This window comes from Mustela erminea, chromosome 10, assembly GCF_009829155.1.
Source record: "Mustela erminea isolate mMusErm1 chromosome 10, mMusErm1.Pri, whole genome shotgun sequence".
NCBI classification, from domain to species: Eukaryota; Metazoa; Chordata; class Mammalia; order Carnivora; family Mustelidae; genus Mustela; species Mustela erminea.
Window position 1 is genome coordinate 85,025,559 of NC_045623.1, and position 27,814 is coordinate 85,053,372.

General features: G+C 53.0%; 1 protein-coding gene and 1 long non-coding RNA gene across 4 annotated transcripts in view; one reads left to right on the top strand and one right to left on the bottom strand.

Annotated features, from left to right (window-relative positions):
* TRIM62 (tripartite motif containing 62) overlaps positions 1-20,811 on the top strand; it is a 28,866-nt gene extending 8,055 nt beyond the window's left edge. For all 3 annotated transcript variants that reach the window (XM_032302197.1, XM_032302198.1, XM_032302199.1), the window contains 4 exons: positions 4,129-4,224; positions 8,515-8,771; positions 9,573-9,688; positions 18,584-20,811. In XM_032302197.1, coding sequence (XP_032158088.1) covers positions 4,129-4,224; positions 8,515-8,771; positions 9,573-9,688; positions 18,584-19,134 — 1,020 coding nt within the window. In that variant the 3' untranslated portion in view covers positions 19,135-20,811. The remainder of the gene's footprint in view (positions 1-4,128; positions 4,225-8,514; positions 8,772-9,572; positions 9,689-18,583) is intronic.
* LOC116567236 lies at positions 164-27,814 on the bottom strand. Its single transcript, XR_004276157.1, has 7 exons — positions 27,735-27,814; positions 16,549-16,674; positions 16,266-16,358; positions 15,993-16,068; positions 14,327-14,389; positions 14,138-14,215; positions 164-1,425 (listed from the first exon to the last, which is right to left on the bottom strand). It is a non-coding gene; the product is annotated as an uncharacterized LOC116567236 (long non-coding RNA).

Sequence of the window (27,814 nt, forward strand, 5' to 3'; positions counted from 1 at the left end):
AGCCTCAACCGGTTCTGACTCCCTGTTTCACATGTCATTGAGATGATGATGATGACCATGACAGCAGCCAAGAGTGACTGAGTGTCACTCTGGGCATCATGTCAGGTCGCAAATTAAGTCATTGGATCCTCACAACCACAGACCCAACACTGCTATTAGCTGCTCTTTACAGATTTGGAAACGGAGCTGTGTGACCTTGGGCCAGCTGTCTGATCTCTCTGAGCCTCTATTTCCCCCTCCGTGAGATGGCTGTGAGAATTGCATGACACGCATCTGTGAACCCAGACCCCGCCACTGCCCTTCCTCTGCACCAGCTTTGCCGCTCAGAGCTTCCTGTTTCGTGTCTCACTTCTGCCGGCACCATGTTTTCCAGTTGGTTCTCCTTTGTCAAGCCATGTGGCCACTGGCTAGTCAGTCCCTTTCGGTGGACCTCAGTTTCCTGTTAGATCCAGAGGGTTTGACCACACGGTTCCTGGGGCTCTGCATCTGTGCTGTCTGAGACACTGGCCACCCGTCCTGTGTGGCTCTTGACCAATTCAGATGCGTAACCCAGCACCTCAGGGCCACTGAGGAACAGAGTTTCAGTTTTATTTCATTTCAAAGCATATTAACCTTAGTAGCCGCATGTGGCTGGTGGCTGCTGCCTTGAACAGTGCAGGTCTGGACCAAGAGACAGGGCTGGAGAAGAAGTTTGGGGCCAGGGGTAAAGGCCTTGAGTGCCACACTCAAGCTTCATGGCCATCTTCTCAGACACCATGGAGATCCTGCCATGGGGCACAGGGAAAAAGCATGGACAGATCTGTCCTAGAGACAAGACACTCTACTTGGAGAGCACAGGGGCAGAGGGGAGCCTAGGGTCACAGTCCAGAAAACCAGGGCTGAAAACCGAACCAGGGGCAGTGGGTGTAGACAGGAGACAACCGGCGAGACAAACCTGATGACTGATTGCCCTTGTGGGCGGGCAGCGTCAGGAGTGACTCCCAGAGTTCTCGCCTGGATGGCCGTAGGGGTAGGGGTGCCCTCGCTGAGATGGGGACCTGAGAAAAGCAGCAAGTGTTGTGTCCCCTAACCCAATTCCAGCATTCCCTGTCATGTCAACGCATGTGTCCCTGTGTTCCCCCCCAGCTCAACTCATGTACACCCCTCCTGAAGCATCCCTCTGCCTGTTGCTGACGCAGCACCGTGTGGACCCAAGGAGACCTCTGCATATGTCCATGGAATGGGCAAAGGAAGGTTCTGTGTCTCCCAGGGCCCAAGAGGAAGAGGCAGGCCTTCTCCCCTTGTTTCTCGTTCCTTGGCCCTGGAAGCAGGGAGGGATTTGTCCAGGCCTCTTGGGTGCCCTCAGTGCTGTGAGGAACTCTGCCTCTGGGGTTGTTTTCTCAGAGACTCTGAGGAGCCACCTGGGGGGCTGAGTCTTATGTGAACCTGTGAGGACACCAGGAGGGACGACTGTCACACTCAGCTCATCCCTCAGCCAGGTCCCAAGCTGGGTAGCCCCAGGGCCGTCAGGGGAAGCCTGACAAGCAGTCGATCTGTACTCTTCAGGGGAATGACATTTGTCTGCTCCAACAACTCAGATGCACATGAACCTGTTAGGAATGACTGTTGGCTGTCAGTACCAGACACCTGGCCGGGCAGCCGTGAGGAGATGATGTGTCTTTCTCTCCCCGGTACAGCAGGCCTGTAGGAAAGGCCCCCAGGCAGGGGTGTGCTGGAGCCGCCTCGCTCCAGTTCCTGCCAGCTGACTGTGCCAGGTATCCCCAACCCCTGACCTCACGGGCATTGCTTGATAATCAGCTCTGGTGGGAGCATTTACACCACAGAAATTGGCAAACGCCAATAATCAGGGCTTCTCTCTCTCTCTCTCTTTTTTTTTTTCTTGAGGGCCAGCTTCCTAGCTCATCACTGAGCCACAATCCATCATCAAGGACCCAGTCTCCTGCCTCCTCCTACCCCACTGGCTTCAGCTTGTGCCTCCCATCTTTATAGCTGCCTCATAGCCCCGAGGCACTCGCCAATGTGGTAGCCATCCTGTCTGTGGGAGCTCTCTGCTCTCACAGCACAAGGGGTCCCCAGTGTCCCATCTAACTCCTGTTTCCGAGGCCGGCTCCTCCCCGCCCTGCTGCCGTGTCATCTCAGGTGACAGCTCAGGGAAGAGGATCCTTCCCTGTCCACCCTCCCCCAAACTCACCCCCATCCCACACCGCTTTATTTTCTCTAGAGCACAGGCTGGAGCTGTGACTCTCTTTGCTCATTCTCTCCCTTCCCCACCACCCTGGACAGTTCCTGTGGCCATGGACTGTCTGTCTCGCTCTCTGCTGTATCCCCAGAGCCTCAGTGGTGCCTGGTACATACTTACTTAGTAAATATTTGTTGCATGGCTAAGGGATAGTAAGCAAAGATAATTTCTGCATGCTTCCCTTAGCACGTCATCATGACCATCTTCCCATGTTGCTGCCTCGTCTGTAAAATTAGTTGGACCAGATGTTTTCCAAGGGTCCTCCCTGCCCTGATGAGCTGGGTGAGTAGGAGGGAGGTAGGGGTGAACAGGTAAGTCAGCTTCTTGGCATCTCTCATAGCCCAGGCTGACTGGAAAACCCAGGTCCTGCCCAGAGGCTGTTTCCGCAGAAATTCATCCACAAAGCAAACCTCCTTGAGCCCCATCTTAGTGTCAGGCTGTTGACAGGTATGGGGGATAGAGAGCAGGGAATGGTAAGGGCCCATCCCCATAGGACTCATGGGCTCATGGGGGATGGGAAGGCGGGACACTAGGGACAGACAGGAGCACTAGTTACAATGAGCCAAACACCCAATTCATGCAGACAGTGGGCCCTGTCACCAGGGTACCCACCTCAACACCACATTCATTCATTTGACAAATGTTCATTGAGGCCCTACTGTGTGCTGAGCACTATTCTAAACACTGGGGATCCAACAGTGAACAAGCCAGACAAGACCCCCGCCCTTGTGATAGTCACTGTCTAGTGGAGGCCATGAGCCGGAAACACACTGTCTAACAAGCGAGCAAGAGCGTCTTGGACAGCAGAAGGTGCTAGGAAGACCTTGAAACAGGATGTGGGACTGAGGGTGTCGATGAAGCCGTACGTGAGCGAGACCTCCCTGACCAGGTGGCATTGGAGCTGATAGGTTAATGACACCAAGGAATCATTGGGAGAAAATCTGAGTGGAGTGCACTGGCCAGAGGAAGCAGCAAGGGCAAAATCATGAGGGTGAGACGAGCCCATGACGGAGCAACGGGAAGAAGGCCACTTCGGCTGCAGGGGAGTAAGGGCAGGAGGATGGTGGAGACAGGTGTGGGAGGCTGAGGTGCAACAATGAAGTAGGCACCCCAAAACTCAGGGGTTGAGGTGGGTAATACTTAATGCAATTTTTAAAAATCAATATTAAAACAAAACAAAAAGAAAACCCATGATGAACAAAATATCAAAATTTTTAAATCAAAACAAAATTGATAGCAGAGTCATACTGAGCCCTACTGGAACCCGAGGGAAAGGAAAAATCAGTAATACTAATCGTGGCCATATTCTATCTGTTGTATATAGTGGATTTTTGTCGCTGTCTGTCATGGGTGTCACCACTGCAGAAGATATGTCACCTGACGTCAAAATCATGGTGCAATTATGGTTTTACTCTTACTTGCTTGGCTGCATGCTTTTGGGCCAGTTTCACAAACTCTCTGTACCAATTTTTCCGATGGAAAACGGAGGTAATAATAGTGCCTTCCTCTGTGTTACTGAGATATTAAATGACCCCATCCAAGCAAAGGCCTGAGAACAGCGCCAAGCCCACCCGACGCGCGAGTCCTAGCGGAGCACAGTGCTATATGGCCTCGGTACCCTTCCGAGGATTCCAAGCCAGGAGTCTCCGCCAGCAAATCAGGCGGGGGCAGAAAGTCATGTGGAGGCGGAACGGACAGGGAGACCACAAGCATCTAGGATGGCTAGAGAGGAGGGTGTTGCAAAACTCCCGATGAAAGATGGAAAGATGAAAGCAGCCGGTATATCTGGGAGACTTGGGGTTGTTGAACTGTGCGGGGAGGGTGGTCTTGGGGGAGGTCGCGGGAGAGCGGCGGCGGTCTGACCGCATCTAGGCCTTGTGTTGTTCCAGAGGGAGCTGAAGGAGCAGCTTCAGGCCCTTCAGGACAGCGAGCGGGAGCACACCGAGGCGCTGCAGCTGCTCAAGCGACAGTTGGCTGAGACCAAGGTGAGCCCGGCCTGGGTGGGGGCGGGGCGTCGAGGGGCGGGGCCCTCTGGGAAGAGGGGCGGGGTCTTAAGGTGCCAAACTTACTATGAGAGGGACAGAGCTGGGATGGGGACGCGGGTGGAACGGAGTCTGGGGCTTCCCTGAAGGTAAATGTGACAGGACCCACTCCTAGGATTGAGGGCAAGGATTTGGGCTGGTTCTTGGGTTTAAGGGTGGGGCCCTTTGGTGGAAGGTGAGGTGGGACCGGGGAGCAAGCCGGGGGGAGCCAACCTGAGCCTGTTCCCCTCGGAGCCCTCCCAGTGATTTGTGGCCCAGGCTTGGTATCACTCTCTTAAACGCGGACTGTGTGGTTATGGACTCTACTGCAAAGTAAGGCCAGTCCCTATAGTCTCTGGCTGCAATGGTTTGAAAAGAAACCTGGACCTGAGAGGGAGGCCCTGGATTCTGATCCAGTCACTACTTCGCTGTGTGACTTTGGGTAGACCATACTTTCCTGGCCCCCAGTCTCCCCATCTATACACCAGAGACCCTGCCAGACTCCTTCCAGCCCTAAAGTTCTGGATTCCAGGGCCTCCCTCTGAGTTCCCCCACCGATGTCTCACCAACTGGACAAGGCTTGCTTTGATTTCTGCCCTTTCTGGGACCACGAACTGGGGACCCCAGCCCAGCTGCTAAGCTCTGCGGTGATTTCAATCTGGCCCCACTCACTAGCAGAGGTGCAGCTGCCAGCAGTAGCTGAACTAGAGCCTTAGGAATGCTCCGGACCTCTGAGGTCACCCGGGGGCCTGGAGAGGCCATTGCAGATCCAGATATGTGCCCCAGCTTGGTCTCCAACCCGTGTGGGGTCTCAAGGAGGTCATGACAAACATTTCTTTAGAGAACATTCTGGAATGCCTGTGGGCAGGACCCTCAGCAGGCAATAGATGAGAAACAGAAGACGCTAGCCTATTTGCCTGGCACAGCCTCAGTTTCTCCATCTGCCTGGTGATTCTGCACCCTCGGGTGAAGAGAAGCAAATGAAATTCTCTATTTGAATGAAAGCAGAATATTATGGTCTAGTATTTTCCCTAGCATTCTCTTCTTTCCACTCCCCATTGTTTTTCTCCACTGACCTTTTTCTCCCCTGCTTTCCTGTCCATCTGTCTACCTCTGGGGGGTCCTGTGGGGCCACCTCCCCCTCTAGTTCCCCCATCCCCACTTCCTGTCTGGACTGGGGTGTTTATACAAGAAATGCCTATGGATGCTTTGGAGGTCATATTTCACCTGGTGCCTGACTCGGCTTTCCTGCAGCGCCTGCCCCTCCAATGGCCCGGCCCGAGGGCCTGTCTGATCTCCCTCCCTGGGCCCAATGTTTTCCTTGGTCGGTCCTGACCAAGTGATGCATTCTTGGCAGGGTGTTTCTCTGAAGCAGCCCCAGTTCCTCTGAGCCCTCTGTATTCCCAGGGATGTGGTGGGCTGGGGTAGGGGCTGCTTTCCCAGCCACAGCACCAAAGGGATTGGGGGCTGGGTGGAGGAGGGGATGGCTCTGCCCTAGAAAAAACTAGAATAAATGGGGCATGCCAGTTGAGCTGAACCTCTTTCTCTGGGCTGGTAATTACGTTTCCTGTTCATTGTCTCACTGAAACTGAACCCCACAGAATGTCACCTCTGTGACAACTGGACTCCCCAGAAGCTAGCACAGTGCCTCCGTACAATAAATATTATAGAACAGATGAGTGTGTGTATGGTGTGAGGGGGACTCTTTCAGAAGTAGGAATGTTATCTTCATTTTATTGGCAAGGAAACTGAGGCACAGAGAGGTTGAGGAACTAGCCTAAGGTCCCATAGTGAGTGAGTGGTTCATTGGGAGCTTACTGTCCAATTTTGTCAGAACCTAATGCCTATCCTAGCCCTGTGCTGGGAGGTCCGCAGCCAGATCTGTGGCTCTGTGGCCAGCAAGACAAGTAGGTTGGGAAGACCTTTCAGGAACATACTTAAAGCACCCGGGATTGGCTGTCACTTTTGAGCTACCCTCTCCCTGCCTCTGCCCTTTTTCCTACTCATTCTCTTTTGTCCTGGAGACACTAGGCCCCCATCCTAAAAAGAAGATGGAGTCTGCACTCACCTCTGCAGAGTAATTTTTGGCAAGACTCTTCCCTTCTTCATCTCCCAAGCAGATTCTGACTATCAGCTTTGTGCCTAGCCCTGGGATGGGCACAGGAAGTGCATGGCTGGGAAAGATGTCATTCTTACCCCTGGGGATTGTCCGCTAGCTGGAGTCACATAAAATGTGAGACTGTGTACTAGGAGTATTTCCAAAATGCTCTGGAGACATTTAACTATTTCACTGCCTGAAAAAGTGAGGGAGGCTGTCACAGAGGAGGTAGCTTTCAAGCTGGGCCTTGCAGATTGAGTAGGAGTTTGCCTGTCCAATAAAGAGTGTGTGTGTGTGGGTGGGGGTGGGGGTCTATTCTAGGCAGTGGAATTGCAGCACAATGGCACTAGAGAAGTAAGCTGGGATCAGATTGAGGACTTAGAATGCCGGGCTAAGGAATTTAGTGTTTTACTAGTTATCGAGAAGCCCAGAAAGACTCCTAAGGAGCATTGGCTTTGACCCACTTTGCACATTAGAAGGGTCACTGTGGCCATGAGTTTGTTGCCAAAGACACAGAGTTGACCAAGAGAGTTAGATGGCCTGTGGGATCCCAGGAGTCTGCTTGAGGCAGGTGGAAAGATGAATGTGGAGCTCAGGAGATGTGCAAGGCCACGGATGAGGTTACGGGAACCATCCTCAAAGCAGTGGAGGTAGACCATCCAGGGGGGTGCGTAGGTGAGAACGGAAGGAGCTGGCCCAGAGGGAGCAGCCACCAAGGTGGGAGGCAAACCAGAACATGCAGCCAGCAGAGGGTGGCCAGGGCGCCAGACACTGCTATGGAGGGGCTGAGAAGGAGCCGGAAGGGGTGGCTGTGGGATCTGGGAGTCCTTGGGGGGGCAGAGGCAGATGGTTGTAGGGAGGGTAGGCCCCATCTTCTCCACGGGAGCTGCACAGAAGCCTCAGGTTTCGGGGAGGGGCTCAGGGAGGCCACGGGCAGCTGCTCATCCCCAGCCTCCCCTCCGCCCCCTTTGTCTGCCTGGCGCTCTGGGTGGGCATGCGCAGGGAGGCTGGCCCACTGCCAGCAGTTCTTCCTGCTGCCGCGACAGGAGGGAACTGGCCCTAATTGAGCCTTTGTCAAGCCTCCCACAGAGCCCCGGGCACAGAACACAGCGGGGTCTCTGACTCTGTGAACTCCCAGCCAGAATCCCACAAAGTGAAATTGCAGAGGCAGGTCCCACACTGGCACTACAGCCTGGCCACACTTCTGTACCCCGTGTTGTCCTGCCGTGTGCTGCTTCCCCCGCACCCCCGCCGTTGACTTGTAGCCTGTCCTACAGGCCCCAGCTCAGAAGCCATCTCTCAATCATCAGGCTCTTTCTCTGAACCTCAAACAAGGCCGTGCACTTGGCGAACATTCCCTCACTCGATCTTCCCAGACCCCTGCGCTGTGGTTGTGTCATTCCTCTCACAGATAAGAAGATAGGCTCAGAGACATTAGGCAACTGAGGTTGGCCCAGCTAGAGACCCGAGCTAAGATTCTCACCCGGGCTGTTGCGCACCGAAGCCTGTGCCCATCCCCACACAAGCCCCTCCTGGGCCTGGCAGTGCCCACGGGAGCAGAGAAGTGGGCAAGTCCAGGCTTGCCTCTGTGATCATGACTTTAACCTCCTGGTCCAGTTTCTTGGCTAGGAGCTCACAAGGGTAGCTGGACAGGGCGAGTGACCACCCAAGTTTGCCCTTGTGATATCTGTGATCTCCTTGTCTTCTTGGCTTGAGCCCCATGAGTGATTTTTTTTTTTTTTTAACAAATAAAGACCTCACTGTATCCTAGACTGACTTCAGCCTCTTCTCCCCGCCCACCACCTCTCCCCCAGCTTCTCTGTCCCTCCCACCCCCAAGCCAGAAAGCTGGGCATCATCCTCACACCTTTCTCTCCCAAATCTCTCCTGCCAGCCCACCTGGCATGGGGAGGCTGCCCCCAGATGTCTTTCAGGCCTCTGCCGCTCCACTAGTTCAAGCCTCAGTGAGTGGAAGGGGCACGTGGAATCCTGTGCTGTCCCTGGCTCTGCCGGCCCTATCCTGCCACCGCAGCTTTTCCACTTGCCCTTCCACCACCCTTTCCACTCCCCGCGGCAAGGCTGTCCGCTTCCACCTCTCTCCCAGGAGTCATCCCCTTCCGCTCCCCCTGGCCTCACCCCTGATGCCTGTCCCCACAGTCTTCCACCAAAAGCTTGCGGACCACCATCGGGGAGGCATTTGAGCGGCTGCACCGGCTGCTGCGGGAGCGGCAGAAGGCGATGCTGGAGGAGCTGGAGGCCGACACGGCGCGCACGCTGACAGACATCGAGCAGAAAGTCCAGCGTTACAGCCAGCAGCTGCGCAAGGTGCAGGAGGGGGCCCAGATCCTGCAGGAGCGGCTGGCCGAGACCGACCGCCACACCTTCCTGGCCGGGGTGGCCTCACTCTCTGAGCGGTAAGGGCCCACCGGCAGCCACCTTCCCCGGACAGGTAGTGGGGAGGTGGGCCCCGAGGCACAGGGGCTGGTTAGCAGAGAACTCATTCATTCCCGTCTTCATCAGAGGGGTACGGGACATCTGTTATGTGCCAGAGCCTGGGCCAAAAAGGTTTTCTGTGTTTATATTGTTATTTATGTAATAAGCAGAATCATATAGAGTATTACTTAGAGAGCAACATTATTTATATAACAAATACATGTTCTGTTGTTTATAATATAGATATTATAGGTAATACATAGTATTTATATTATTATAATCCTATAAGCTCCCTTGGAGATAGCGACAGCTGCCACCCCCATTTCATACATGTGGGAACAGGCACAGAGAAGCTAGATCACTTGGTCTAGTATATGGCAGAGCCAGGATTCAAATGCACGTCTCTCTGGTCTCATAGCCCCTTTTTATAATAATAACACTTCGTTATTAGTCTGTTGATGATCAATTCTGATAGCTAACATCATGTATTCGGTGTTGACCGTGAACCAAGCACTGTGGTAAGCATTTTATATATATTACGCCATATTCTACTCGCAACAATCCTGGAAGGCAGGTGCTATCTTGGTACCCATTTTAAAGATGAAGTAACTGAGGCTGGAGAAGTAGGAAGTGGCATAAACAGGCACTTGACTCTGATGCTGGCAGACCTGACATACATGACCTTGCCCTTTGTCAGTCGCCCTGAAGGAGGCTGTAGGGTCCCCAGGGTTGGGACCAAAATCCAGCCCCCAATGCAGCCTATTCTCTTGTTTTCCTTCCAGGCTTAAAGGGAAAATCCATGAGACCAATCTGACTTACGAAGACTTCCCGACCTCCAAGTACACGGGCCCCCTGCAATACACCATCTGGAAGTCTCTGTTCCAGGATATCCACCCAGGTAAGGCCCTTCCTGCCAGCCCCAGAGAGCACCCAGGAAGAGGTAAGGGTTAGCACGGGCAGGAGTGAGGGTATACGTCCCAGCCTGGCCACGCACTCTGAACATAGCATGGGGGCAAGGCAGAGGGAGGAGAATTTCTTGCTGAGCACGTGCTCTGTACCAGGGCCTGTGCTGGGTACCCGCACTATCACTCAGCTCAGTGAATCCTCATATGGCCATTATGAGGCCATTAATATATCCATTCTCCAGATGAAGAGACTGAGGCCTTGGGAGTTCATTTATCCATCCTACAGCACATATCACACAACGCACTCTTCTAGGTACTGGAGACATAGCAGTGAAAAAAACAGGCAAATTCCCTGCCCTCGTGGATCTTATATCATAGGGAGAGAGAAAGTGAAAGTAAATAAGTAAAATCCATAGTTCATTAGAGAAGGATAAAAGATAAGGAAGGGAACTAGGGGATTTTAGGTCAGATAATAAGTAGAAGGTCCAGTTAGAAGTCCTCACCAGGGAGGAAACATAGAAATAAAGCCCTGAAGGAAGAAGGAGAGTGATCATGCAGTTTTCTGAGGGAAGAGTGTTCCTGACAGTGGGGATAGCAAGTGCAAAGGCCCTGAGGCAGGAGTAGCCTGGCATATTCAAGGAACGAGGAGGCTGGCATGGCTAGAGTGGAAGGGAGTAAAGGTGAGGAGGTCAGGGAGGTGGCAGTAGCCAGACCCTGAGGGCCTGAGGGCCAGTGTGAGAACTTCAGACTTCCTGCTGAGTGAGGTGGGAGCCCCTGGAGGGCTTGGGGACATGCAGTGGGATGTGCTTAAGTTCCTTGAGGCTCCCTCTTACTCCCAGGCTGAGAATAGACTGAAGGGGGTGAAGAGTGGAGGTCGGGAGACTGGTTAGGAGATTTCCACAATACTCCAGGCCAGCGGTGGTGGCTTGGAGCAGGGTAATTGCAGTGGAGGTGGAGAGAAGTGATCAGATTTGGGATCTACTTTGAAGGGAGAGCCAATAGGATTTGCCAATGAATCCGATCTCGGGTATGAGAGAGAAAAGACAAGGGAACTGCAACGCTGCAGGCCAAGCTTCCTGGAAGGACAGAGCTATCAGCACGTGACGTTTGCCATATGGATGAGATTCTAAGCACCGGTGCCAGAAGGCATCTGGAATGACAAGTACTATATAGGACAAGGGTCAGCGCCGGCGATATCGGCATGTGGACAGTACTTAATGAGCCTGGATGACATCACCTAGGAAGTGAAAGAAGAGAGACAGAGCTACTCTCAACTCTGAAGCTCCAGGGCACTCCCAGATCGTAGGGACAGGAGGGAGACCCAGCCAAAGGGACCAGGAAGGAGCAGCCAGAGAAGGGGGTGGGGGTTGAAACCCAGGTTTGTCCTGGAAGCCAAGTGGGGAGAGCGGCTGATGGCAGCGAAGGCCACTAGGCCAGGTGGGAGAACCCCGAACTGACTGTTGTCCAGCAGCATGGGGATTTTTTGGAGCCGCAGGGGCATAAGCTGGATAGGAGGCCATCCAAGGGCGAGTGGGAGGAGAGAGTGAGTGGAGACTGAGTGGAGACGATGCTTTCTATTTCTAAGTCAGGCATTTGATTTAAGGGACAGACAGAGAAGGTGGCAGAGGCTGTTGAAGGGGAAAGAAGTAATGGCCTCTTTGTGGGTGATGGGAAAGACCCAGCGGAAGGAGGGCAGAGCTGAGGGGGAAGGGCCAAGAGAGTGGCCGGGGAGATGTCCAGGAGCGGGGTGGATGGTGGGGGGTTCTGCCGCCGCCTCTGCTGGGAGCCCAGACAGCTCATCTTCGGGAGCCCAGAGGAGGGGGAATGAATGGGCAGTGGTGGAAGCTTGAGAGGTCTCTCTTCTGATGGCCTCCCCTTTCCCACTGAGGGAGGAAGCAAGGTTGCCGCCCGCGATGAAGAGAGGGGGGAGGAGGTAATGGGAGGTTTGCAGAGAGAGGAGAAAGTTTTAACAGGCTTCTAGTGGAGGGAGTCGACCCTGGGACCCAAAATCATATAACCTACAAAGGCACCATGTCCTTTCAAGGTGAGACAAGGATATGAAGGGGAATTCTCTCGAAGAGGTAGGCAGTATTACTGTCCTCATCTTTTTCAGTTGAGGAAAGAGAATTGCTAAGACCTTGTCCGTGAACACAATCCAGAAGTGTTACAGTCAGGATTCGCCCTCAGACCTGCCAGAGCCCAGAGCCTGTGCCCTTACCTTCTAAGCCAGCCAGGCATCCTCTGGCCTCACACCAACCCAGGAAGCCTGGGTGGGAGACGGAGGCTCAGAGAGGCTCGCTGATTTCCCATGGTCACACAGCAGTCAGAGCGCTGGCCCCGTGCTGGATTCATTCTTTTGACCTACAGACACTGAAAGTGCCTCCAGGCATTTTCAGGGGTCAGGAGATACAGATGGGCAAAGAGACCCTCCCAGACCCCACAGCCCAGTGGGATAAGCTATGACAAGCAACTCATGCAGTTCTGTGGAAACCCCAAGGGGAAACAGAAGGTTCTGGTGGGACCAGGAGAAGGAATGAGCTGATGATGTTTGAACTGAGCACTGAAGGCTGAGGCTTTGGCCATACAGGGAAAGGTGGGGCCTGGCGGGGCCTCCAGACTGTCCCCGGTGTGGAACTGCACCGGCAAAGGCAGTGGGGAGGGCAGGAGCATGAATGATCCCAGGATGCTCGTGATGGGCCCTTCCAGGGAAGGAGGGAGAAGGCCGAAGAGCCTGAGAGCTTGAACGCTGGACAGAGGTGGGGAGCCCCCATAAGTGACTGAAGGCCACATCTGATATATCATTTCTAATTCCCCAGAAGCGAAGGGACAGTGCCTAGTACTCATAAATCTGGATCTGTACCCTCGTTGCCAAAAGGGGCAGTAGTCTGGGGAAGGGCCCAGCAGACTAGGTGGGACTCTGGGCTGTCTTCTTGGGGGGTACTCCTAGCCTCCTTGGGTGCTCCTAGACTCGGAGGGACCTCCACCTGGTGACCCAGGAGGGGAAGGGCCACATGTGGGCGAAGCAGAATAACTCAAGGAGGAAACAAGCCCATCCCCAGCGGCTGACCCAGGGACGCCTTTGGGCAGATGGTCTCAGGAGCTCTCTTTGTCTTGGCTGCCACCTGCTGCATCCTTGTCACAGCTCAGAGAGGCACTCCAGGCACCTCAGCCTGACGGTCAAGGCCCTACAAGACCTAGGCCCTGCCGTTCTCACATCCTCCCCCCTCCCACCCCCATAATATTCAGCAACACTGATCCGTCTCTGCCTAGAACCCTCTCTACAAACCTCAGTCTTTGATGACTAACTTCTCCCCTTCACATCCAGTTTATAAACACCTCCTCTGAGAAGCCTTCCTTGATTTCTTCAGGTCGCCCTGGGCTTTCCTGGTCTCACTGTTTTGTCAATGTCTGTGTAGCTGTCTGTCTCACTAGATCATGAGCTCTGAGGGGTCAGGACTGGATCTAATTCATCACTCTATATCCCTAGAAGCCCACACAGGAAATGTTTGTTGATAAGTAGATAAAGAAATGAATGAGCCCTAGGCTCAGTTCTGCTACTAGAATAGTGCCATAAAGTAGGTACTCAGTAAATATTTTTGAATGGAACTTGCCACACACATCCTTGAAAAAGTCACTTTCTCCTCTGAGTCTCAGTTTCCTCCTCTAAGAAATCAGGATGCTAGTCCCTTCTCAACCCCCTCACAAGTGAGCACACGGATGGGGGAACTTACTGGTTGCCCCAGCCTTTGAGGCTGGATAATTCCTTGTTATAGAGGGCTGTCCTGCGCATGGTGGGTTGGCTAGCAGCATTCCTCGTCTCTGCTCAACGAAAGGCCCCCCTCCCCAGTTTTGACAACCCAGAATGTCTCCAGACATTACCAGATGAACCCTGCGAGGCAAATAGCCCCAGTTGAGAACCACTGACCCAGAGAAAACTATGGAAGAGGGGCTGAGGGAGCGGTAGTGTGTGCCCTGAGTATCCAGCCAAGGACAGAGGTCCCTGGGGAATTCAGAGAACAGTGACCTGCTTAGCCAGTCCCCTTCCTTTGTCCGTAGGCCCTGTGAAGTCACTCTGGTTCCTCTGGCAGCACCAAGGCCCTTTTTGTCCAGATGGGAGGGACAGGCACCCCCAGGGACCTAGCCCCTGGATTCTAGCAGCTTCCTGCCTCTCCTGCTTCCAGCTCAGGCTTCCTACTGGGTCACCTGAGAACTCCATTTAGCACTGGTCACTCCCCTTGCTTTGGAACCTCCAGTCTCTACCACCACCCACCTCCTGTCCCACCCTTCAGCTGACATTAGAAACCCTCCCCCAACCACCAGGTCTGATTGTTCCAACTCCCCAATACAAACTTCCTCCCCGGCCAGAGCAAAGGACACCAGACGCTGCCTTCTGTGCTTCTGCCACCTCCCTCCCCTGGGCCTCGCTCCTTCCCCCTGCTCACCTCAGTCCAGTCATTTCGTCACCACCTAGCTGTGTGCCCCAGGGCAGATCATTGCCCTCTCTGAGCCAGTTTTCTCCTCTGTAAAACAGGGATGGGGCAGATGTGATTGATCTCCCAGGGTAGGTATAAGAATGAAATAAAATTATCTAGTTGTGATAATAATCCTGGAACTCAGTAAGTATGTGATACCTGTTTATTACGATGGTGATCGGGTCTCATCGGATGGTTCCTCAGTCTTTCTGAGCAGGCTTTCTGGGGCCACATAAAGGAAAGAACATGGTGTGAAAAGAGCTTAGCTCAAGTTCCAACTGTACTTGCACCCTGAGGGATAGCTCACACAGGCCGGTTAACTCTCAGAAGTGTCTTTGGAGCCTCAGTTTCCTCTTCTGACAAATGGTACCATGATTTGCTCTTCTGGGGCTGCCGCAGCATTCCAGCAAGCTAGTGGGTATGAGTGTGTTTCTCGAATGCTGGCACGATGCCCTGGAGGGTCTAAGTAGGTGGGAAGCCCGAGGCGGCAGATTTTGTAAAGGCCTGAGGAAAGAGCCATCCTGTCAGGCTTCCGAAGGGTCGAGCCACTGTCCTTGGGAACAGAGGGGCATCAGTCACCCACTGCCAAGCCATGGTGCTGGACTAGGAGGTTTCTCTGCTCCCTGGGTCATGGAGTGGGGAGGGGGGTGGACGATGGCCAGCAGACATTTCCTGGGGCCTCCACAGTCCATGTCCTTCCCTCAATGCCTTTGAACGTTGAGGTCTCAGTCTTAAATGGACAGGAATAACACCCAGAGACCAGACGGGCTGCTTCAACACCTGCTTTCTGTTTTTCTAAAACAGCGTCTCGGGAGGTAGCAAAGACCTCTGACCTGTAACATAGTGAGCCCCAGGGGACTGTGGTCTGGCAGCTCTCCCAAGGATAAAGGATGGGTGGAGGGATTGCCATTCCCCATCCAGGGACTGACATCTCAGACGGAAAAGGGGTTGCCATGGCCCCTTCTGGGTCTCTCTCTGGTCTGAAGGCTGTTACTCCTGCCAGACCTAGCCTCACAGAAGATGGGATGGAGTCCTGGGGAGACAGAACCTCTGTTTATGATGAAATGGGAGACCCTGGAGGTGAGCCCCAGCCTACCCTTTGGGGGTGTCAAAGCCTATTAAGAAGCAGGCCACACCCTGTGCCTAATAAGAATTCTGGGCTCAACCCCTAGCCCTGCCCCTGGGAGGTTGGGCCCAGCACCCAGTTCCGCCTCTGCTGCCAGCACTGCCCAACGAACAGCAGACCCTGCCCCCAAGCCCACCCAATGAGTGGCAGCCCGCCTCTTACCCTGTGCCCTGGGGCTTCAAAGCAGTGAGGGTCCACACCCAGGAGCTGGCGCTCAGTGCAGTCAGGATATCCTCTGGATTCCTGCTTCATCCCTATGGCCCAATCTCAGAGCCCCTGAGAGCCTACTTGGCTGCCTCTTCCAGCGCCGTCTGCACTCATTGGTGGCCGTGGAAGTGACCATGTGGCCCTCCATGAGGCTTAAGAATCTGGGGCTGAGCCCTCTGGCCCCTGTGCTGGTATGGGGCTCCAACCCCCGTCCCCCTGCTCCGGCCCTGGTCCCTTGGCCCCGCGCGGTACTTTCTGCCTGTTGCAGACCTCCTCAGGCATCCTGAGCTCCACAGGTCCCCACGTGGCACTGAGGATGGCGGCTGCCCACACCTTGGCTTTGTGCCTGCTCTGCCCCCTCTGCTACAGACGCCTGAGTGTGACCCACATTCCACAGCCTGTAGGAGTGGCCCATCTGTGTCTAATTAGATTCTTCTTGCTTCCTTAGCCTCCCCCTCACACACACTTCCTACACCTCCCTCCTGCTCTCACCTCCTGAGGCCACTGTGGGGATTCCCACATTCCATGTGGGCAAGAGCTTCGGGTTCCCACAGGCTGCACTGTGACCCTCGGAAGACAGGGTAGAACATTCAGCCACTGATTCAGTGTCTTCCTTCTTGGAGCTCCCCCTCTTCAGTGTCCCTGGATGGAGAGTTCTGTTTCCATTGACCCCCCTGTTCCCAGGGCTGATGGTTTCCGTTCAGCCCTCAGAGATCTAAGAACAGGAAAGGAGAATGTAACATGCAAAACGAAATTGACTCCTACCAGAGCCGTGGAGGGAGCCTGATAGAAGTCAAGGGTGAGCTTTGCTGGTGGCCTTGTGCACGGGAGCACGGTTCAAAAACCGCCTCTTGGTCCCTGTTGGGGACAGTTGCCACCACTGAAGTGCTTCATTTCTGCGCACGCATGAAGCCAACAGAGGTGACAGAAGTAGGGGGTAATGCTTCAGCCAGGTGGAATCCTGGTCCTGACCCCCACTCCCACCACCCTCCCCCCAGATAAGGGAAGCCCCAGAGAGCAGCGTGAAGAAATCCTTTGCTCCCAGCACCTGGGGCAAGATTCCTTCTCTTCACTCTTCTTGGCCTCTGTCTTGCTCTGGCCTAGAAATGGTCATCCAAGCTCAGGCAGGCCACTTCCAGGTTCTCGCATCTTCTGGCTGAGCATTCCCTCCCTCCTGGAGGAGAGAGTAAACAGAGACTCTGAGCACCAGACCTGCTAAGCCAGTGTGACCAGCCCAGAGCAGGGTGACCCAGCCTGTACTGCCTGCCTGAGAGCAACACAAACAGAGTCAGTTTGATTAGGTGAGCCTTTCTGGAAACCTTCACTATGCCTGGCTCTGTGCTGGGCACCAGGCACACTAAGGAGAACCTAGTTGGGTGGTACATAGCCCTTGCCCTCTTGGTGCAAAGGGGGTGTAAGATGTGGGCACAGGAGACCGTACCCCTTATAGAATCAGGAGAGGACATGAAGTTAAGGAATCTCCGAAGAAAGAGCGAGCCCACCTGCTGGGCCACTAAGACGGCTTCCCAGAGGATGGGCCCTGGAGTGGGGAGCCTCACGCAGGGGTGACGACAAGAAGCAGGGAGGAGTCAGTGGAGGACAGTCTGAGTGGAGGCTTTGGGGCTGAGCGGGGTGGGGTGGCGTGTGCCAGGGAGGCTGACGGAGAGGGCTGGGGCTGGGTTGCACATGGCCTTGATTAGTCTTGATTCTGCCACTAGGTGCTGGGTGACCTGAGATTAGTCCCCTCTCCTCTCTGGGTCTCATTTTCCCCATCTATCAAATGGAACAGTTGGCTCAGAATGAATGGTTTACAGCTTTTTCAGACCTGTCACCTACCTTTCCTAACAAATAATTTGTAATGTCTCAAAGATAATCTAACCTTTTCACAATTTATATATGTGTATAATATATAAATTATAATATATGTAAATTTTTTAAAGATTTTTTATTTATTTATTTGACAGAGAGAGATCACAAGTAGGCAGAGAGGCAGACAGAGAGAGGAGAGGAGGAAGCAGACTCCCGCTGAGCAGAGAGCCCGATGCGGGACTCGATCCCAGGACCCTGAGATCATGACCTGAGCTGAAGGCAGCGGCTTAACCCACTGAGCCACCCAGGCGCCCTGTAAATTTTATATATAATATATAAATATATATTAAATGTATCTATACTTGAAATGGTATATCCATAATCTGATGATGATATAAAGAAAAAATACAAGGAAATTCCTTGTAAGAAAATATTGCACGTGTCCTCTCTAGGGGCTCACTATAGCCACACTGGAAAACATAATGAAGTAGTCAGGTGCTCCTACCAGAGGTACAACACCATTTTGCCTCAAATGTGGTCTGAAACAGGTAGATTCTGTGAGTCAGTGGCATTCTTCTTAGAGATGTATTGTCCCAAAAAGTGAACAATTCTCAATGAAGTTCTAAGCAATGTAAATGCAGTCTCCCCTCAGTTTCCATGGTAGTAGTGTTCTAAAATACTCAGTATATTAAAACTGTACAAAAATTACATCCTGTTCATACATAAAATGGAGTTAAGTTGTAATTTTAGGTCTTTGTAAAAAAGTTTTTCAACCACATGAATGTCTGGTTGGGCATCTGAAAACATACGGGTGGCAAGAGGGCCGTGGGAATGTCCTATGCCTTTCATTCAGGGCGTTTGGACGCATGGATCGCATCTACTGAGAAACCCACACATTCCCACGCATGTCCTTGTCCCCACCAGGGTGACTGCCAAGACCTGGATAATCTGACGCTCTCTCAGCTCTGAAGTTCTGTAATTCTGGGTTTCATTATAGTTTACCCAACAGACTTTTGCAGGGGGCCCCCTGTGTTCCTTGCCCCAGGCAGGCACAGCTCCTGATCCTCTGCAGCCAGGGTTAAATCTGGAAGGACCTTGGCCGTCACCCTTCCATTTGACAGAGGAGGGAGCTGAGGACCAGAGAGGGTAGGCTAGCCTTCAGCAACACACAGCTTCCTGGGGACCAACCTGAAGCCAACCCCCAGGTAGGGCAGTAGAGTGGGTCCACAGCCTTCTCTCCACTCACCTCCTCTCCCCTCCTCTGCCCCCTGCAGTGCCCGCCGCCCTGACCCTGGACCCGGGCACTGCCCACCAGCGCCTGATCCTGTCTGACGACTGCACCATCGTGGCCTACGGCAACCTGCACCCGCAGCCGCTGCAGGACTCGCCGAAGCGCTTCGACGTGGAGGTGTCGGTGCTGGGCTCTGAGGCCTTCAGCAGCGGCGTGCACTACTGGGAGGTGGTGGTGGCGGAGAAGACCCAGTGGGTGATCGGGCTGGCCCACGAGGCAGCCAGCCGCAAAGGCAGCATCCAGATCCAGCCCAGCCGCGGCTTCTACTGCATCGTCATGCACGACGGCAACCAGTACAGCGCCTGCACCGAGCCCTGGACCCGGCTCAACGTCCGCGACAAGCTGGACAAGGTGGGCGTGTTCCTGGACTACGATCAAGGCCTGCTCATCTTCTACAACGCCGACGACATGTCCTGGCTCTACACCTTCCGCGAGAAGTTCCCGGGCAAGCTCTGCTCCTACTTCAGCCCTGGGCAGAGCCACGCCAATGGCAAGAACGTGCAGCCCTTGAGGATCAATACTGTGCGCATCTAGGGCGGCGGAGGGAGCGCCCAGGTGCCACCCGCGCCACGGCCACCCGCAAGAGCACCCCACAGGGGACGGGAGAGGCCTGGATTCCGGTCCTGCATGGCCACGGTGAGGTCTCAGGCTGCTTGTTTACCCTTCGACCTCCATGCTCCATGATTCCTAAACTCTGTCGGCATTGATGTCCTGTAGTTCTGACCTTGATGGAGAGGCAGCTTTGGTCCAAGGATGTGACATGGCTTCTCCTCAGGGAAGCCCCTGCCCAGTCCTCATCCCCATCCTCTGGGGGCAGGGGCCCACCTCCCTCTGTCTCCCTCCTGCCCACACTCCCTGATCTCAGGATGTGGCAATGTTGCCAGTGGTTGGCAGCTGGAAAGATACACAGGAACCCTCTTATGCTCCCCACGTCAGAGACTTGCCCCTCACTGAACTATGGGCCATGTTACCCTTGACTCCAGCCCACAGTGGACACAAGCAGTAGCTGATCCTAAGGTGTCCGAGAACCACGTCTTCTACCTCCAGACCAAGAGCTTTGTGGTTCCTGTTTTTCCCACTGCCCTGCAGGTAGAGATGATGCTGTGGCCTTTGCGAGGTACCTGTCATTGGGCCCACATGTTACATGTGCCACCACCTTCCAGCCCACGGGTAGAAAAGCAGGATGATGGCACGGCCAGGGGCCAAGGCGGAGACCAGTAGCCTAAACGCAGCTGCAGGACAAGCATCACTGGGTGATGGAGGTCCCCAGAAGCTTAAGGGTCCAAACGGGCCTCTGGGACCAGGCCAGGGTACAGGGAGCAGTGTCTCCATCAGGACCTGAGCACTGGGACAAGCTGTTGGCTGGGACCTCCCATCAGGCTTGGCATCTCTCTCCATTCAGATCCTGTGCGGCTAACAAGAGCTTCTTTGGCTAGTTTAATGAGACAGGATTTATGACCACATCCCGGATGGCTTTCCAGAATCATTGGAAAGACTGGAGGAGCAGACTCTGCTGGTTTTCCAGGAGTAATTCCCAGCCGCCAAATTCATCATGCCTGTCGTGATCAAAAACATTGCTTCCATCTGCAGTAAGCGACCGAATCAGGAGGACGCGGACCGCAAAGCGGTGCTCCCTCCGCTGCTGACCATGCCAGCAGAGGGACGTCCTGGGGCCTGCCTCTCTCCCACTCAATTTAATTCCCAAATCCCAATCTGGATGAGAGGCACTGCTGGGGAAGCACAAACACAAAGCCAAGACTTTGGCTGCATGGGTGTTTGGGAAATAGATCCTTCTTTCCTGGCCCAACCACATTAAAAGGACACAAAAGAAACAGAGAGGGGTTCACCTCCGGGTCTTGGCTTTAAAGCAGCAGAGCCTCAGCTGTCCTGCTCCCTGGCTCTGGCCCTGCCCAAGGGTGGCCAGAATATCTCAAGCCTCAGCTTTGCTTTCTCATCCTGAGCCTAGATTTGGAGCTTGTGGGGTCCATGACCACACTCATCCCAAAGGAGCCAGACTGGCTGAACTTTGGGGGGGGCTCCCCTCACAACTGCTGCCCATTGGCGTCCCTCTCAGGCAGGAGGAATCCTCAACCTCCCCCCACCTCTACATCTACCAGAATCTGGGCCACCCCCAGCAGTATTTTTATTTTAAATATTGCCCATTTTGTGAGTTATGATGAATTTGTATTAAATTAAAGTTACAGAATGTCAGTGGTCAGTTCCATTCACTTTGAAAAAGGCCCAGGCAGTATACATATATTAACATGTCTAATCCACAAAGCAACCCTATTGGGTATGTAATATTATGCCCATTTTACAGAAGTAGAAAATGAGGTTCAGAGAGAAGATGTGACATGCCCACAGCCCCCTGTCCCATGCTGGTAAGGGGCAAAGCTCAGATTAGACCTAAGTTCTAAAGCCAGCACTTACATCACAACTTACTAGTCAGGGAAGACAGGCAGTCTGCCTGGAGGAGGGGTTAGTGATAGTCTTGGGAGCAAAGGGGAGCTTATGAGACAGTGTCAGGTCTCCTGAATTCCACAAACCTGGGCTTAAACCCAAGCTCCATTACTGTATGACTTTAGAGAAATGACTTAAGCTCTCTGCGCCTTGGCTTTTATGGAAACTGAGGATAATAACACCCATCTCGTGATTTATTGGTAAGCTGCAAAGTGCAGTGCACTTAGGGAAGTTCTGCTTCTCACTCCAGCTGCCTCCCAGAGTCAGTGCCCTAAGGAATCTGACCCTCAGGAGTCTATCTTCCTCCTTAGGTTTCCTGTGGAGTATGGGAGCATCTTGGTCGGTGATGTCTGCAGGTCTGCTGTAGAGAAGGAGGTCTATCCTACTTCTGACTGGCCAGGAGTCAGGCAGGGGCCTGAATATGGACAGATGATCTGTGGACACTGTAGGTGGCAAGGCCCTGGGGCCCCACAGCTGCACAGTGCAGCAACCTGGGAAACAGGAGTCCCAAGCCTCATCTTAGTTCTGTGCTGACCCTTTCTGTACCCTGAAGCCCCTCTCCTCAGTCTCCTTATCTGCAAATGAGAGAGGTCACACTGGATGCCCCCTGAGGCCTCAGAGGTATCTTCACTTATACCTGGATCTAGGGAGAGCAGAGAGGGAGCCACAACAGTCATTGAATTTTGGGGGGTTCTAGATGGAGGGGCATGAACAAAGATTGGAGAAATTAGCAGAGAGAAAGGTCTCTGATGGGTTGATGGAGAGCACCCAGTTTTGGGGGGAGGTGATTTTGAGACTAGAGTATCCCCAACCAATCCCTCAAATCTCTGTGGCTCCCCCAAAGCCATGCCCCTCCATCTTTGCTCAGTGTATCTGTCTTCTGGGGGGAGAAACACCCCCTCCACAGTCCTTCCTACCCCTCTCCCCCTCAGCCTTGGCGCAAGGTCCAAGGAGTGCTGGCCATATCCCAGTCTTCCCTTCAGAATTCCTGAATGAAAGAATCTGGGGTTGTCTGGCTGATCCCAGGAATCCCCCACTTAACACAGACAAGCAGAGAGGGGAGGCAAAGGCATCCCAGTCTTGGGGAAGAAGGAGGGATCAGTGAAGGTCTTACCCAGAGCACGAGAGAAATGTATCCCTATTTGGATCCCAGTTTGTGGTCAGCAGACAAAGGACTGATACTTATCTAACACCAAGACAAGCCCATGAGGTTGGTATCATTTTCTCAGTGTTTGAGTGGAGAAACATCACCTCCCAGGGGACCCACAGCCAGTACTCAATAGGGCAGGAAATCAAACCCAGGCCCATCCAAAGCTAGAGTCAAACTCGTCACTGGACCTCCCTCAGAATGTTTCTCAACTTTGAGGACCACCCCTTCAGTGACAGGCAGCAGACACTTGAACTGGATCCCCCTGGGACTCAGAATGGGACTTTAACCCTTGCTCCACACCATTGTGCATTTGTGCAATTGTGGGTCAAATCTCAGCTTCGAGCCAAGACTCCTGTGTCTCTCAGAGTCAGAGTAGACTCAAGAAGTTACTGTGTGACCCTAAGTAGGTACCTGTCTCTCCCTGGGCCTCAGTGTCCCTCCCCATCTCTTTTGGGGGAGGAGCTAGAGACCCAGTTAATTGATTGCCCAGGTTCTGGCTCTGATTATCCAGGATTCTCTAAGTCTAATGTGGAATTTGTCCTGCTCAGAACATAACAAGGCCATTAGCTCTGGATATTTCTCTCTGGGGTGGCAGCAGGAATAGAAAACAACAGAGATAAGGCCTGGCAGCACAGAGCTCAGCTGGAGAGGTCATCTCCGGAGGCTGACTGCTCACACCTGGGCAGTATTCCTGGCTTCCTCTCATTCTGTCTGGGTCTTGAGTCTGTTCACCATCCCCGAACACCCCACCAGGAGGTCAGTTGCAAAGGGTCATGTCACAGGCTTAAATGAAGGGGGTTGAAGAGGAGTGGGTTTGGTGGAGTGGTGGGTGCTGGCCAAGGTGCTGAATCATAATTGCCCACCCGGGCGTGGTTATTTCTCCTCACTCGGGGGTGCCCATGATTCTCCTCTGTGTCTCCAGGAATCCTGAACCACCCCTGAAGATGGTATGATGGGAAGCAGAACAGAAGCAGAGACAGAAAGAAAGAGAGATGCAGGCAGGAGACAAAGCCTCCAAAAATTTTGGAGGAGGGGAGACTTTTATTTTGAAATGTGTTCATTTTCCTTTGTTTTTTCCTTGTATCTGGATGAAATATCTGTGTGTGTGTGTGTGTGTGTGTGTGTGTATGTGTGTGTGTGTGTGTGTTTACCCTATGTACAGAATAGAACAGTCTTCTATTTTCTTTCAAAAAATTGATAGTTCTGTTAGATTTCTGACTATTTCAAAATGCCCCCTCCCCACAGGCCCTAGGAATTAGATGAAATATGGGAAGGATTGACACTTGGGACCAGAGGCCCAGGGGTTTCCTACTCTGATGTCACAACAAGGCAGACCTTTCAAGAGGCTGAAGCCAGGGGCACAATGCCCAGGTCCCAGTGAATTCCCAGAAACTGTGGACCTGGGTATGATCGAATCTGAATGTTGGTGGGGCCTGAGGCTCAGAGAGGGTTGATTCCTAGTTCAAGGGCACACAGCACATGACAGAGCCAAGACCCAAGCCCAGATGTTCTGGTTCCCAGTCAGTACACAGAGAAGGGAGAATGGTCAGCTAAGAGGGCCTTGCCCAGGCAAGGAAAAGGAGCTGAGAAGACCAGCTGGAAGGGGCCAGGAGCAGGGCTGAGGAGGGAGGCATTCAAGAAGGATCAAGAAGGGGCGCCTGGGTGGCTCAGTGGGTTAAGCCGCTGCCTTCGGCTCAGGTCATGATCTCAGAGTCCTGGGATCGAGTCCCGCATCGGGCTCTCTGCTCAGCGGAGAGCCTGCTTCCCTCTCTCTCTCTCTGCCTGCCTCTCCATCTACTTGTGATTTCTCTCTGTCAAATAAATAAATAAAATCTTTAAAAAAAAAAAGAAGGATCAAGAAGGATCCCACCCCCACTGACTGTCTAAAACAGTCAGTGGGGGTATAGGGGGACCATCAGAGTCAGTTGCTGTGCTTCTCAGAAAAGAGGAGAGAACAAAGGGGTCATAAGGTTGGAAAATCCTCTCTGGGATGGAGACAGCCCAACTGAGCTGCCAGTCAGCATCACAGGACAACTGCTGAGAGACCACTGGCTTCAACCATGTCATTTTATAGAGAAGAACACTGTGACCAATGAGAAGACACATATGGTCCAGCCTGTGGACCATAGCCAGGCCCAACCTAGGTCTCCCGCCTCCCAGTCATTGGCTCTTTTCATGCAACATTTAATCTCCCCCCAGTGGATTCTGGTGCCTCCTCCCACCCCTTGGGAACCTGGAGCCTGAGCAGAAAAAAAGGAGAGTGTCCAGGGCCCCCACAGACCCAGACACAAGGAGCCGAGTGCCTTTTTCTATCCTCTTCCCCAAAAAGGGACAGTTGGCCTCCACCCTAACATCCCTCTTCCAGGGCAGTCAGTTGGTGCCTGCCCACACCTGGCACCTCCCTTACTGGCAATAGAGTCCAGAGCCAGCACCAGCCAGGCAGCTGCTGGGGCCATGGGGAGTGTTCCAGATAAATGAGGGCATCGGGGCAATGGCCCAAGGGGGCCCCCTGATTCCATGGCACTAGAGTCAGCACTGGGACTTCAGTGGTTTGGAGGTTTGGGAATCTTTTTTCCAAGAGAAGGGGCTTTTTTGTCCCTCACTCCCTGTGGGCTGAACCCCTGGACCTGCTTTCTCTGCCTACTATAAACCCCAGACAGAAGCCCCTCCCACCCAAACTACCAGATCTATGAACCAGGAATGAAGTCCTGGGGCCCAGCAGTCTGCTCTTGGCACGGGAGAAGGGAGATGCGGATAAGGACCCCAGGAGGTCCCAGAAAATGTAGGATAGGCTGGACACATGGTATGTGTGCATATCAAAGGTGTGGGTTTGAGGTTTGAGACCTGGGAGAACCTTGCTAAATCTGGAGTGGGTCCTGGCTCCATCCCTGACACTCCAGTGACCCTCAAGCTCCCTTCATCTCCACCTTCAGGGTGTCCCTTCCTCACTGGTTCCGCAAGAGGGATGGGTGGCCCTGAGCAATGGGGTGACTCCTGGTTCTAAGGTTCTAGCAGGAGGTAGCCTTGTGGAGTTTGCCCAACATTGCCCACCCCCTCCACCCTCCCTCTTCCTCTGTCACACTCCTGCAATGTCCTCCTCTGTCCCTTTCCTTCCTCCATCAAAACACACCCTCCTGTGTTCCTCAGGGTAAGTGGCTTATGGCCTGAGATGCCGTCCTCTTCCCAATCTATGCATATTCATAACAGGAGCCATTTCTGAAAGAGTGACCAGTGGTGGGACTTCAGGCATCACACCAAGTAGGTAGGTGGAAGTTTATAAGGGTATAGGAAGAAGGAAGGGTCTTCTTATGACCATTCAGGCAGCACAAGAGCCGTTGTTACTATGTGGGCACAGACCCAGCTAGACATGGCGGTGGCTCCCGTGCACCTGGCCAATGCAATTGTTGCTCTGGCCAAGCCTTCAGCCCTCATTCCCCCTCACCAACACTCTGTCACAATGTGGCTTTTCTGTTTCGAGGGGCTACCTGTAGAGGAGGAAAAGACTGCATATAATGATAGAAGGATTCCAAATGGAGCATGGTAAGCATATTCGGGTCCTTAACTCCTCTGCTTTGGTAATACTTGTCTGCCTACCTAGAAAACCCTTGTCTTCCTTTTTCTCCCTGTTGATATCCTGTTTGCCCACCCTTCATGTCCCACTCAGGGTGCAGCTGTCCCAGTCTTTCAGACCCAGCAGAACTCAATGCTCTGGGCCCCTGCAGCACGGTGGGTCTCCCACTGCCACAAACATCTTGAGGCAGGGATAACATTCTGTTCTGCCCATCGGAAACTGAGCCCCCAGAGTGAGCCCACTGACCACCCCACCCCCTTCAGCCAGATTCTGCGCAGGGAGAACGGGAAAGAGCAAGCGAAGACTAGGAATGTTGCTTGATTATTTGCCCTTTTAATTTCTGCTCATTGTTTAAAAATTCAAATAAATGGGGCGCCTGGGAGGCTCGGTGGGTTAAGCCGCTGCCTTCGGCTTGGGTGGTGATCTCAGGGTCCTGGGATGGAGTCCCACATCTGGCTCTCTGCTCAGCGGGGAGCCTGCTTCTCTCTCTCTCTCTCTCTCTCTCTCTCTCTCTCTGCCTGCCTCTCTGCCTACTTGTGATCTCTTTCTGTCAAATAAATAAATAAAATCTTTTAAAAAATTCAAATAAATGTAAGACTGTAAAGCAGAAAACCCCTTCATCTGTCTCCCAGAAGTCAACAGCTGTTAACAGTTTGGTTCAGGCCCTTCCAGACATTTTTGTTTATGTATAAACAAAGACAGAGTTTTATTTTACGAAAACATGACCAGTCTTCATATTTCTATGTGTTCTGTGGAATAAATTCCTACAAATGGAATTGTTGGTAAAAGCCTTGCTCACTTAAAGTGTGTTGCTTTCCTGAGTAAATTTTTTTCTTATAACGTGCTTATTATAGAAAATTGAGAGGACACCTGAGTGGCTCAGTGGGTTAGGCCACTACCTTAGGCTCAGGTCATGATTCCAGAGTCCTGGGATTGAGTCCCACATCGGGCTTCCAGCTTTTTTTTTTTTTTTTAAGAGCTTATTTATTTATTTGACAGACAGAGATCACAAGTAGGCAGAGAGGCAGGCAGGGGGGTTGGGAAGCAGGCTCCCTGCTGAGCAGAGAGCCTGATATGGGGCTCAGTCCCAGGACACACAGATCATGACCTGAGCCAAAGGCTGAGGCTTAACCCATTGAGCCACTCAGGTGTCCCTTGGGCTCCCAGCTTGGCAGGAAGTCTGCTTCTCCCTCTGACCTTCTCCCCTCTCATGCTCTCTCTCTCTCTCTCTCTCACTCTCTCCCAAATAAATAAATAAACTCTTTCTTAAAAAAAAAAAAAAAAAGAAGAAGAAAATTGAGAAAATACAGTTGAGACACACAAAGTGAAAATCATCTGTCCACCACTGTTCAGAGATAACCACTGATAGTTCCTTGGTGATAACATTTACAGTCTTTTTGTTCCCATGTGAGTGTGTTAATTTACAAAAGTCAGAACACAATCTCTTTTTGCTCCATAGCCTATTTTTTCCCACTTAATAGTAGATTGTGTTCATTTTCCCATGTCGCGCAATAGTCTTCTACAGCATCAGTTTGACACCATAAGGGTTGTTTGATCTCAGAGCCCCTGGAAGCTTGCTTTTCCTAACCCCCCTTCTGAGTAGGGAGCCTGCTGCAGCAGCTGCTCCAGGATCTAACCTTGGTCTGTCCCCTGCCTGTCAGAAAGGGAAGGCCCTGGGAAGGCCTTGAGTACCTGCCATCTCCATTCCTCCTGAGCTGAGGCCCCGACACCTCACTGATGGGCACAGAGCCCGCCTGCAACTTTCTCCAGGTGGTGCAGTAAGTAGAAATGGTGCCCACTGGTGTAGTAAGTAGAGCCCTGCCCCTTTTTTCTGCCACTTTCTTGAACACCAGGCACCTCTGATCATGGGGCATGGAGGGCCAGGGTGGTCCTGATTTTGAGACAGAAGAGGGCTTCAGGGGTGGGAGGGAGTTGACGAAAAATGCTCCTTACCCTTGGGCTTCACTTCAGCCAGCTTTCCCTCAGACTTATGAGACCGGGGAAGGAACAGCCACAAGCCCATGCCACGGGTG